The sequence below is a fragment of the Orbicella faveolata genome, unplaced genomic scaffold, assembly GCF_042242905.1.
Source record: "Orbicella faveolata isolate gen_17 unplaced genomic scaffold, um_ofav_v1 contig_2, whole genome shotgun sequence".
Taxonomy (NCBI): domain Eukaryota; kingdom Metazoa; phylum Cnidaria; class Anthozoa; order Scleractinia; family Merulinidae; genus Orbicella; species Orbicella faveolata.
The window spans coordinates 29,261,793-29,273,954 of NW_028301547.1; the positions used below are offsets into that span (position 1 = coordinate 29,261,793).

Sequence of the window (12,162 nt, forward strand, 5' to 3'; positions counted from 1 at the left end):
TGTCCTATTCAACTGGTCAACTGCGATACAGCTGCCCTTTGGACTCGTCATGCAATCTTCTCCCCCAATGAGAAGTTTGTGTGACGAGCACAAAGACCGTCTGCATAGGAGGCTAACCGTGATAGGGTTGAGTAAGGATTCTGGGAAGGTCGCTGGATTTAAATACAACTGTGGTAGTTGGATTCAATCTCGTACCGTGATCTTAAGGTCCCTGATTTAATTTCATGGTGGTAAACGAATATACATTAAACAAATGTTTCTGTACAAGGTTTTTGGAAGTTGCTTGTTTAGAACTTGATTAAAAGTCGAATACCAACCATTATCACCACCACCACCTCAACCACCTCCGCAGCCAGGCACTGCAGTCGGCCGCCATGCAGTAAATGTCACATACGAACCTCGTGTTAAAAAGGCGGGTGGTTTGAAGCCAAACAGCTGAAACAACAAGTTCGTTCTCTAGAACCGATACCACGTGGAAACTTATCTTAATTACTAATATTTAAAATCTGGATATAAGACGAAATATAAATCGCTTGAGTTCTAAAAGGGAACCGAGGAAAATTAATTATTAAGTGCATCTTTTAGGTAGAAGGTAGAATTAGATTGCTCATTTTGTGCTCATCTTAATTGGTACGGAATCTCTGCGAGTTGAAATTTTACGTCTAGGTGTCGAGGAGGTCTCCATAAATCTTTGGGTAGGCACTAGCTGTTGTCCAAGGAGAAATGTTATCACTATCGTAGTCTAAGATACGCTAACTAAACCAATATCTTACAACCACTTCCGAGTTTCAATTTTCATTACAGAACCCCGGGTTAAAAAAACGATTCTAGACTAAATATTGGCCACTTTTCCGAAAATTATACCCTTTTCTTGACCAAAGCTGTCTGATTTCTATACCCTATCCCAGAAAACCACACCCTTGACAGCGGCACATATGCGCATAGTTTAAATAAGGGACTTCCCCCGTCCACCCACCCCCCACCCCCCCCCCCCCCCCGCCGACTGGGTCTAGGTTTGTGTTCACATATTTGTTTAGCAGATAAAGCTTTTTGTTCGATCTTAATGGATTTTGGCGGATCGGACAATAGATTTGTCCTTCTTTCCGCTTGACACCAACAAATTGCCATATCACATTAACATGCTAAGAGCAATTAAAAAGCCGCTTACTCGCGTCGACGAAAAATTAAATTTGTGAGCTGACAACGAAAACTGAAACACCGGAAGGCTAAAATGGGTTACACTGCCGTTATCATCATCTCCTTTCTGTTTTTGTCTTCATTCACCGTTGATGGTAAGCATATATTTTGTTTACAGCGTATAATTAGATTGTAGTATATATGAATTGTTTCCAAACTGAATGTCCTGATCTCAATGAACATGTATTGTGTAAGTTTCGGGTGCGGCTAAGGGAACTGCCAGATCGATACGAAAATACCACAGCACCGTTTTTTCCTCATTCAAACAAGTGAATACAGTTCAAGGATAATTCCCTAATGTATATTCATTGAGATCAAATTTGCACAATTCACTTAGAGATCTAGAGAGAGGTTACATGGGGATTTAACTGTACTTACAACCCTCAAGATCGACTCTTCAACTTTAAAGTCCAGAACGACATTACTTAATAATTAATACATAACTACTTCATCGCCGCATCAGAGCAAATTTTAACCGAAAAGTTCCTGACGTATTGCACCTTCACTATAATTATATTCTATGACTTTTAACATAAAAAGTCTTATTTCAAAGATGGTATATTCTGAAAGATTAAAGATTAATGTAATTTGGTTTGATTTTTGTTTCCTGTCTCCCTCATTTTCTTACAATTTTCCCTTTTTTCACTATCCATGCTTCTATGTAATCCAATCTTTCAATAATTTTGCCGTCCAGTTTCAAGAAATTGCATTTAAGTTATTTACAGTAGATTGTTTTCCGGCTGTAATTGTGATGACTTTTTCATTTATTCTTGGGAAAAAAGCAAACATTGCTTTTAATTTCTCGAGTCATTAACGTCTATATGATTGTATAGCCGTGACTTGAAGTGATTATCCCGTAATAAATTACAAGTTAATTACTTTACTGTTAGTCAAGTTTTAATGTTTTTATTCAAAGCGGATAAAACAATTCCGGCTAGCAGGTCCAGCAAATTTTTAAAGACCATTCCTTATAAAGAAATCTCACCTAGAGTTTAGCTTAGTTGCGTTGACATAAGAGCGCCATTGTGTAGTGAATATCTGAGGGCGGATCGGAACCTGGTAACTCGTACTTTTGACTTGATCTCGTTGAATGAAATGAGATCTCGCAAAAATAAGAGAAAAAAAAAAAAATGTTACCCTACCCCTTCTCTCCCTGGATGATGCAAAATCATGGGGCAATCTCTCATCAGAATATTTACCTCATTAACATGGGCGCTTAGCTTCTGATCGGGTAACAAAAATATCACCTTTTAATATTGAAAATGGAATGACACGAATAACTACCCCAAGAACGTCAATCCCAAGAAATAGACGCAGGTTTTGGAATTAAAAATTTTGAGAAGATAAAATGGGCCCGGCCCATTATATTTAGCGTCATTAGCGCTTTTTCAGTACTTTACAGTCTTGATAGTCACCACTCACAGCTCCTACAGTATATAGAGCTGTTAACTCTACACCTTTATGAGTTTCATAAGCTCTTTCAAAAGCTCTGCGCAGTTTCGAAGAGTTCGCTGCTCCCAGTCTTAACGCCTTGGGCTCGAGCAATCCGGCTCCAAAAAGCAGAATGAGCTCGTACTGCGTACTTCCGAAAGTGTATTTCACGTTTACTCAGACTCTTCTTGGTCAGCACGGCAGTCGTTCATGGATAGCTGTGTCGATCGTATCTGTCACTGATGATCTGAACATGTCTAAGCCTCCTCCAATCATTATCGTCTCTGTCCCGAGCCAGGCGTTCCAGCATCGTCTCTGGGTAGCCCTTCGACTGCATGTGCTGTACCCTCTTTCGTTTTTTTTTTTTTTTTTTTTTTTTTTATATAAGAATAAGTATATAAGAATTTCGAGGCTGAAATTTGCAAAATTTTAAGGATATTTTAAGAATAAGCCCGTGGCTGAGATTTCGAAAAGAATACAATTTTATGTGTTGAAAATTTGTAAATACAACACAACTATATGTTTTTAACTAAACCGTATAAGATTATTTCTTCTCTAAACTGTAAGCAACAAAAACAGCACTAGCCGTATGTTTGATGCTAATAACATTTCTGCAAGACGTTATGTGCGTTACATCAGGCTTTAATGCCTGCAGGCTGTCTCCAAAACTACTTCAACACCATCCAAACACTAAATACATTCAAAAACCGAAATGTCATACGCTCTAATCTAAGAACATTCACAAGAATATTTTCAGCCTAACATCGGCAGAAAAATAAGAATATTCAGCCTCTATTCTTATACAAAAAAGTGTATAGCGACCTCATTTATAACCGCCGGACCCAGCTGATTTTTTTGGTAACGCTAATGTGCTTGTTTTCCTTGTCATTTAAGCTTCCTGGACCAAAGTACCAGGATACAAGTTCATCAGCGGAACAAGTCTGGGATCAGAAACTACTTTCTTTGGAGACCTTGATTACGCCAGGCCTCTGTGCCAACAAAGGTGCGATGATCATCCGCCTTGCAAGGCTATTCGCCTGTACAACTTTGCTGGTACAGTATACTGTACTCTGTTTGAAAATATCAGTGGTTATTCATGCCCGACTGATAGCGCTACCACTGACTGGAACTGCCTTTTTGCTGAAGGAGAGTCGTGGACAAAAAGCAACTGAAAAGGTGAGACGCCGTATGTACTCCACGCATGCCTACATTTCAGTGGTGTTTACATAACATTCTAGTTCCCAGTGCTCTGATGATTGATAATTGGCCATTTCCGAGTTGCCTTTTGTCTGTGTCAAAACGAGTCTTCAAGCGAAACTTTCCATATGGACATGTGTTCCGCCAACATGTTCATTTTCATGCAAATCACTCATTTTCAAATGAAAGGTTTTTGCCGGACTCGTTTTGAAACGGAGGCATAAGGTAACTCGGCCTATTTTTCCAAACTTCCAAACGTGAGCAGCAAACTTCTCATTCGATCTGAAGCAGCGTAGCCTCCTGTTTAAAAGTATACCATTTCCTGTATTTAAACCACTGGAAGTAGAAGTCTACACGCAGGCAAGCCTAGCCTTACCTAAGTCCTGTTCTAGCCCTCTCCAGAGAGTGGGTCTCTAGCTGTTCCGAGAGCGTGGCGTTACGTAACAGCGAGAGGTCCAGAATTGGAGTAACACACTACAGGTAACATACCAATGAGATTTTTACTTTCATCTTTTCAGGACATGCACTGAAGACTTGGCTTACACTCTATATATCTCCTTCCAAAATAAAGATGACACGTACTCAGAATTTTCCGTAGCTTGTTTAATTAATAAAAAAGGGCTTCTTTAACTAATATAACCCTACATTGACACAATGTAATTGAAAGCAATTTCCTAAATTTCGACAGAAAGTATACGATCAGGATCATTTCAAAGGATACAGACTGTAAGAAATAAGTAGCTGCAAGAACAGACTTGTGTTGAGAAATCAAATACAAACAAAAAACAAACATACAAATTCTCCTTTGTGTTCCCAAAATATTTCTTATAGTAACAGCTGGAAGAATTCGTTTAAATATCAAAACAGTTTTTGTGATATTTTCAATTCTTTAATCTAGTGTTTTAGATAAAGTATAGACATCGTGGGTTCGGGAAAATTGTCTATAGAGTGGGCCATGTACCCAAAAATTTACTCCAATTCGATTCTCATGGGTGGTAAGTTTGTGAAGTCGCAGCGTTTCAGAGTGGGAAAAGTTGACTGGGTTTTCCGTCTGTTTTCAATCTGAAGGCTCTCTTTTCCCCATCATCAACCAAATTGAGAGGCAGATATCATCTGACCAGAACATTTCACACGGCCAAATACATCGGCAGCCGACGTGCAGCCGTTTATTATTCCTTTGATACACGCAGAAAATAGTGGGAACAAAGGAAATGGAAGACATCAGGCCCCAGTTGTTCGAAAGTGGATAACGCTATCCACTGGATAAATCGCTATCCAGTGGATAAGTGTTGCGAAAACAAACCATGCTATCGGCTAGATAGTAATTAATCGAACAACCCGGGCCAGCACTTAGGCTAACACATTGGACAGTCTCTTCCATCTTTGCAAAACGAACTTCTTTCATTTGATTATCATAATTTGAGGTCGGTATCTAGGGCACTTGCTGCGGGGACGTATAACGCGGCGAGAAGCCCCTTTGCGTGTCGCATTGGGTGAATGTTTTAGGGATATTACGCAAGCTGGTGCACACGAGGCGGATGTTGGTTTATTTCTGTTGTAGCTGGGACAGTTTGCGAGAGCAATGCACACGATGCGACATTGAAAATTGAGACATTTTGTCCCAACTTCATGACGCTCGAACTCAAACCACACGAATTTCTTGCATCAAGCTGCAGGACAAAATTATTTCCCCTCGAGAAAACCTATTCGCAAAAAGGGCATGTTACACGAGAAAAACCTAAAATCGTTGCAACATGTCCCCTAGTGTGTACCGACCTTACAAGAATTTGATTCTCAATGAAATAGTCGCTATACAAATGAAACTTTTAGATAACATTTCTAACAACCAGCATCACAGATAGATATATTTTACAACCACCCCTTCCCACGACTTCACTTGAAGATTAGCTATGCATACAACATTTAGAAGATCAGACGAATTTGCAGATAAACACTTTATTCCGGTTATGTTCTTTACATGTAGTGCCAGTTTCCTCAGAAGTAACCACAAAAGAGTGTCACACCGCAACACAATAGCTGCACTAGTCCTCTAAAGGAACATTTCTAAATAGATATCCCATCGACTCTCCATTGTTTATCCGACGGATAGCTTCAGCCAGTAGCGAGCTGATATCCACTGTTCGGATCTTACTGCAGCGAGACATCTTAGTGTCATGAGACACAGTGTTGGTGACTACGACCTGATGAGAACAAAGACACCCATTGGGAGTCAAGGAATGCAGTCCTACTTGGAGAAAATTATCACGGTACTCTAGCTTTAAAGCTTATGGATGAAACCCTAGTGTGTGACCATTCGAATGAAAGCTATTGAGCAGTACTTTCATGTGGTACTGATTGCTATGCTGTACAAGGTTGTTCTAATTTTGGGGTCTGGATTAAACCCTAGTGTGTGGCCATTCGAATGAAAGCTCAGTATTGAGCAGTACTTTCATGTGGTACTGTTTACTATGCTGTACAAGGTGGTTCTAATTTTGAAGTCTGTGGATGAAACCCTAGTGTGTGACCATTCAGATGAAAGCTATTGAGCAGTACTTTCATGTGGTACTGTTTATTATGCTGTACAAGGTTGTTTTAATTTTGAAGTCTGTGAATGAAACCCTAGTGTGTGACCATTTCAATGAAAGCTATTGGGCAGTACTTTCATGTGGTACTGTTTATTATGCACAAGGTGGTCCTAACATTTACAACGTGGCTCTAACTAGAAAGTCTGTAAGTGTAGGTAAAGTAAAAGAGAGAAGAATATTCTCATCAGTATCAAACCTCATCTATCACTGATTCCTCTATCAGCTTTGGAGCATCAGCAGACAGTAAGCCATGGGTCACCATTACCAATATCTTATATGCACCTCGATCCTTTAGAAGCTTGGCAGCGGTTACAAATGATTCTGCATCGTCTATCATATCATCCTACATGAAAAACAATTGACCATTTTACAGTTGTCTGCTCAGTGACCTAGCCTTCGGACGGCAGCGAGGCTGGAGTTGACCTTGTTTTGATACAGACCTCACTGCTTTTGTCATGTAAATGCACCTAGTTAACATCTACACAACTCGTTTTACACAACAAAAGCAGTGCGGTCTGCATCAAAACAAGGTCAACTCCAGCCTCGGTGCCATTCAAAGGCCACGTCACTGAGCAGACAACTGTAAAATGTTCTATTGACCAAATGAAACCACATGAATAGGACCATGGTGCAAAACACTCTGTACGGTCACAGAGCAACAAATTACAACTTAATAAGAGAATTACAAGTCCTTCTCACATATGGAAAACAGCTACATCACAAATACAATAGAGTGATAGCACTGCAACAGAAACACAGAGTGACATGCACACAAACAGTTCCCTAAAGATTAACAGAAGATTTAACACATGTAACTACACATATCACCTCTCAAGTATTCATTAACCAAATACACTGTCAAGTACACTTGTTACTTTTTTATAAGTATATGTTATATAAGAATGTCAAGGCTGAAATTTGCGAGATTTTAAGAATATTTTAAGAATATTTTAAGAATAAACCTGAGGCTGAGATTTTGAAAATTTTCTGTGTTAAAAATTTGTAAATACATGTACAACCCAATTATTCATTTTTAACTAAACTGTATACAATTGTCCCTTCTCTAAACGGCAAAAACTACTCAAAAAGCAACAGAAACAGCACTAACTCAGCTAGTGCTGTTTTTGTTGCTTCTTGACTAGTACGCTCAATAATAATCATCATCATCTGCATCATATCAGGCTTTAATACCTGCAGGCTGGCTCCAAAATTATGTTAACATCATCCAGACACAAAATACATTCAAAAACAGAAATGTCATATGCTAAGTAATCTAAGAATATTCAAAAGAATATTTTCAGCCTAAAATCGGTAGTAAAATGAGAATATTCAGCCTCAGCTGGAAAAAAAAACCAATATTCTGATAAAAAAAAAAGAGTGTAGTTGATGTAGTTGGCACTCACAATTATTATGGCAATCTTGCCTCCAACATCACCCACAACATTAATTGGAGGTTTAGCCTTTGGAAGAAATCCTTCAAAAGAGAAAAAATACATGAAACAAAAGAGCAGTGATCAGCAAAATTCAGCTTACTAAGTACTTTTAATTATTATACTGGAGAAAAACTGGCTTCATCAGTGACTAGGACATTCCCACTGGTTCGTTGGTGCCAAAGCTTATCTCTGCTTTCCCCTAGCCTGGATGTAAGTCCATCTCAGACACCATCCCAGCATTTTGTCCCTAAAAATTTCCTGGTACTTCATCAAGAAAGTCAACTGTTTTGCTCACTTGAGAAAAAAAACAAAACAAAAAACAGAGACCCTTGCAAAGGCTCTCAACATACTATTCTGCCACTTCGCCTCTCAGTATTTTCTACATGAAAACTTTTTTAAGTGTACAATTCTCATTGCATGCCACATTATTGATGTCGAATGAGACCTGAGATTTTGTTGGAAAAGAGGGGCAAAAGAGGTTCATACCCGGTAGATCCATGCTGTCTATACTGACAGATGCAAATCGTCGTGACTCAGCTAATGCGGGAGGTGGTGATTGACGACCATCCAGCCGTTCACTCTCTGGCTCCTTCTGCTCACCATGAATCACGGCTAATCCAAGGCGCAATCGCTCAGCAAAAGATGTGGCCCTTAAATAATCACCACACAATGTTAATAAAAAAAGAACTTTCATGCCTTTATTCCTGAAGTCTGATTGTGCAGGTCCAGAAAATATCCATACTTCCCCCACAGAAGGGATTGGAATTTCCTGGGGGGTGGGGGTTCTGTAAGACCAAAAAATTTAACGAAATGTGTAAAGCTTTATTGGAATTTGCAGAGGGGTGAGGGGGGGCGGGGGGTCTTAAAAAAAATCCCTTCTGTGGGGGAGGTATAGATATTTTCTGGAACTACACATTGGATGGTTTGTTTACCAGCATACTGCACAAAAAGTGATGTTAAAAGCACCTGGCAACTTCAGTCTTTAGTATAGCTGCTTAATGTGTGTTTAGAAGTCAACAAAATAACATTTCCTTACTAACTGTCATATAATTACAACATTTGTATTTTAATACACAGCACTGCTCAAAAGTGAGTTGACCACCCCCTCATGAGACAAGAATCTCTTCTCCCAAGATGAGAATCTCGTCTTGCAAGACGAGACTCTCATATTGAGGGACAAGACTCCCCCACTAGTATCAAGAGACCAGACTCTTGTATCACAAGAAGGACATGCAATGATTTCAAAGATGATAATTTTTGTGTAGTGTAGAAATTACTGTGTAGTAATATATGAGAACAGGGCTACGTGAAGCGCAGTACAGCTGTAATTCTTAAATTTGCTTAATTGTACAGTCCTTAACAGTACCTTATGGCTGATCCTGGGTTCCTTGCAACTATTACAGCATTTCTGTAGTCAGCAACCTTCAATTGGAAATATACCCTTGATGTAGTAACACAGTAGTTTATGAAGGCTTTTGATGTAACTAGAAATTATGCATTTTCCATTTTTCACTCAAGTGCTGAAAGCATTTGCATTTGCTTTTGCTTTGGTTTTGCACTAATACATGTATGTTAAGCAATTGGCTTAAAAAACTTGTGCCACTTTGTCATCCAACCAGAAATAAAACCAAAACCAATCATAACCTGGTTGCAAACACATTCCTGTACTTTATGCCCACTACATGTCTTTGCTTTGAGTCTTGATTGGTTCCCTGGATTTTCTGTGTAGTTTGTGATTGGCCAGAGTAATTACTTTAGTTTAGTCTTTTTTTTCATTGAAACACCTCCAAGGAACTGAATGTAATAATTTCATTGGCACTAATACTTAATATCTGTATCTGCAAAACATGGCCTGAAAAGAGTACCCTCTCTTTGCCCAGGACAAGTAGATTTTTCTGGCAGGAAAGTAATGTCAACTGAATTAAAAAAAGAGGAGACTAAAACTTGTCCAGGGTGAACAAAATTTGAGAGCTGCTCATCTAGAATTCAAGTTTTTTTTTCAAGCCCTGTAAAATAACGTATTTGTCACTTTTTTTTCTGATGGTGACATTAAATTTGTTGTTGTTCAGCAAATACCTTGTCTGTGATATACTGAACAAGAAATGGAGAAGCCCTCAGATTGTCAACTGGTGCATCATAGAATCCTTGAATCTCCTTAGAATGAAGATCAACTGTTATTACATTAGTAAGACCTGTGGAGAGAAAAAAGTTTCAAATTGATAAATATTATGACAAGCTATGTGTACATTCAATTACATTTAGAAAGTGTGCAGTTCAACTTTTAAGCTCAGAAGAAATAGTTATTGATGGAGTCAGGTCAGGGCAAGATGAAGGAAAATCTTTGACTCTTGTTCATGTGGTTGTTGTTGTTGGTGGTTTAAAGAATCACACAGTCCATATCCCAAACATTTTCCTACAGGTATGGACCTCTCATGAAGTCAATAAGCAGGGTTCTCCCAAAAGTTTGAAGGAGACAGAATGAACGGCAAAGGAAAGGGTAAAGAAAAGTAATAAAACTGAAATGTCAATTATTGATTCTTATGTACATGTACATTGTGTCTTAAAAAATCCATGCAGCCATGCAATAAGTGTGTTATTATTGTAGCAGAATAGAAAGCTGGTATGTTGATCATAGCTACCCATAGAGCAGTTTGTACCAGTGGTCATGTTATTACGTACATGTACTTTTCAATTTCATCAGCTGCTTTTACTTGTTTCTAACCACTGTATCGTAAAATTAGAAAAATATATACACCTGCTCTACACATAAGAGAAGCAACCAGCTTTGAAGGAATGGATCCTCTTTTGTTCATTTTAGCCTGCTTGGAATACGGCAGGTAAGGAATGACACCTGTGAAACAAATATGAAGTGAGATTTGTCTCTCCACAAATTGATCAAAAGTGAGTCCACTGCAAAACACATTTCAACTGTGTAATTATGCCTTACCAATAATTCTTCTTGCACAGGCCGTTTTACAGGCATAAGCCATGATGAACAATTCCATAAGTGCATCATTAACATCAAGACTCTCACTGGAATTAAATACAGACTCTTATTTTAGAAACAGTATTAGACATTTTCCATATGTCTATGGAGTTACGGAACAAACTTGGAAGATTGGGAGAATGAGAAAAGCTGTGGGAACATTAATGTCGTTAATCGCAGATGAGTGCCAGTCCCACAGCTGTTTTTAGTTATCCCAAATGTTTTGTTCTCATAGGGAAAAAGAAGGGAATGAGAAGTACAACACAAGATGGTGGGTCACACTCAACTGTATTGAAGCACATGTCTCACACAAGTAACTGCTGGCGTGGCAGGCTTACAAACTAATCATAGAAATCGCCGTAACAGCAATGATGTTAGCCGGCACAGACAACTCAGGCAATGTTGAGAACTCAATGAACACAGTCTTTATTCCTCAGTTGACCACAAGGGTTTTGTTACAACAACAGCTGCTATAAGATCAGGGTATCCTGGATGTAGTTTCCCTCAGAGAGAGCCTAAGTACAAGTGACGGGCCAATTTTATTGGCACCAAACTTTCACAAATTTTTCTTGTGAGCAATAGAAAAGGGAAGGTGTCCAGGAAGGCCTGTTAAGACCTAGAGAAGTTCAAATGATGAAAAACTGTTACAGCTGGCACTGGCCTAGCAATGTGGATCCCTTGCTCCAGGAGGAGCCTAAAGTAATTAGTCAATATTAATAATTGAATAAATTAATTAATAGCATATCAGTTTCTCTCACCCCAGGCCTGACTGTATGATGTACACATCTCTGCCACGGACAGAAACTCCTATCTTCACTTTAGTTTCTAAAGAGGACACACACAGATAGCAGTTACTTTCATGTTTTTTGGGTTTGGACTGTTGTGTCTAGCACTACACACCTCAGTTAGTAAGAGGGATGTATTCTCTGAGAGATCATTTTAATTTTCACCTTGGTTCTGAAATTTTCCCACACTGCATTGGGCCAACTCTATTCCCAGTTTCCTGCCAAGGAAAGAGTCATATGACAACTTAACAAATTACTGTCAGTTTAACTAGAAATAAACATTTGTCAATATGATCCGTTAATTGACTATTAAAGCAAAGGAGGGTATTCATAAAACAATGTTGAAATGTACAAGGCTCATAGTTTACAGCTCACCTGCCAATTTTTTCTGACAAGTCTTTATTCGAGTTCAGCGAAAACACAATTAATCCGCATTGATTGGGATTCATGTTCCTTCCGAAAGCTCAAATTCTTCTGTGATGATGTTTGGAGTTAAATCTGAGAGACATAAACGACGTAAAGAAATAAAACGAAACAAACAACTGCTA

The 12,162-nt window shown here is 38.8% G+C and overlaps 2 protein-coding genes across 2 annotated transcripts; one reads left to right on the forward strand and one right to left on the reverse strand.

Annotated features, from left to right (window-relative positions):
* Nucleotides 1-1,132: 1,132 nt before the first annotated feature.
* Nucleotides 1,133-4,623, forward strand: LOC110063970 (uncharacterized). The gene is made up of 3 exons (XM_089290725.1): nt 1,133-1,292; nt 3,523-3,804; nt 4,344-4,623. Exons 1-2 carry the CDS (start codon nt 1,232-1,234, stop codon nt 3,798-3,800), a joined length of 339 nt encoding a protein of 112 aa, XP_089146851.1. The 5' UTR covers nt 1,133-1,231; the 3' UTR covers nt 3,801-3,804; nt 4,344-4,623.
* Nucleotides 4,414-12,126, reverse strand: LOC110063967 (phosphoribosyl pyrophosphate synthase-associated protein 2-like). The gene is made up of 11 exons (XM_020770966.2): nt 11,990-12,126; nt 11,780-11,832; nt 11,588-11,654; nt 10,791-10,876; nt 10,599-10,694; nt 9,920-10,035; nt 9,210-9,265; nt 8,330-8,493; nt 7,814-7,884; nt 6,607-6,753; nt 4,414-6,026 (listed from the first exon to the last, which is right to left on the reverse strand). The coding sequence occupies exons 1-11, from the start codon at nt 12,061-12,063 to the stop codon at nt 5,868-5,870; spliced, it is 1,089 nt and encodes a 362-aa protein (XP_020626625.2). The 5' UTR covers nt 12,064-12,126; the 3' UTR covers nt 4,414-5,867.
* Nucleotides 12,127-12,162: the final 36 nt, after the last annotated feature.

Bases quoted from the DNA above. Each gene is read 5' to 3' on its own strand.
- LOC110063967 (XM_020770966.2), bottom strand. From the start codon at position 12,063: ATGAATCCCAATCAATGCGGATTAATTGTGTTTTCGCTGAACTCGAAT. The intron at 8,494-9,209 runs GTACTGTTAAGG...TGATTATTTAAG, and splicing joins AACCCAGGATCAGCCATAAG to GGCCACATCTTTTGCTGAGC. The intron at 7,885-8,329 runs GTATGAACCTCT...TCTCTTTTGAAG, and splicing joins AGACAGCATGGATCTACCGG to GATTTCTTCCAAAGGCTAAA.
- LOC110063970 (XM_089290725.1), top strand. From the start codon at position 1,232: ATGGGTTACACTGCCGTTATCATCATCTCCTTTCTGTTTTTGTCTTCA. The intron at 1,293-3,522 runs GTAAGCATATAT...TTGTCATTTAAG, and splicing joins GTCTTCATTCACCGTTGATG to CTTCCTGGACCAAAGTACCA.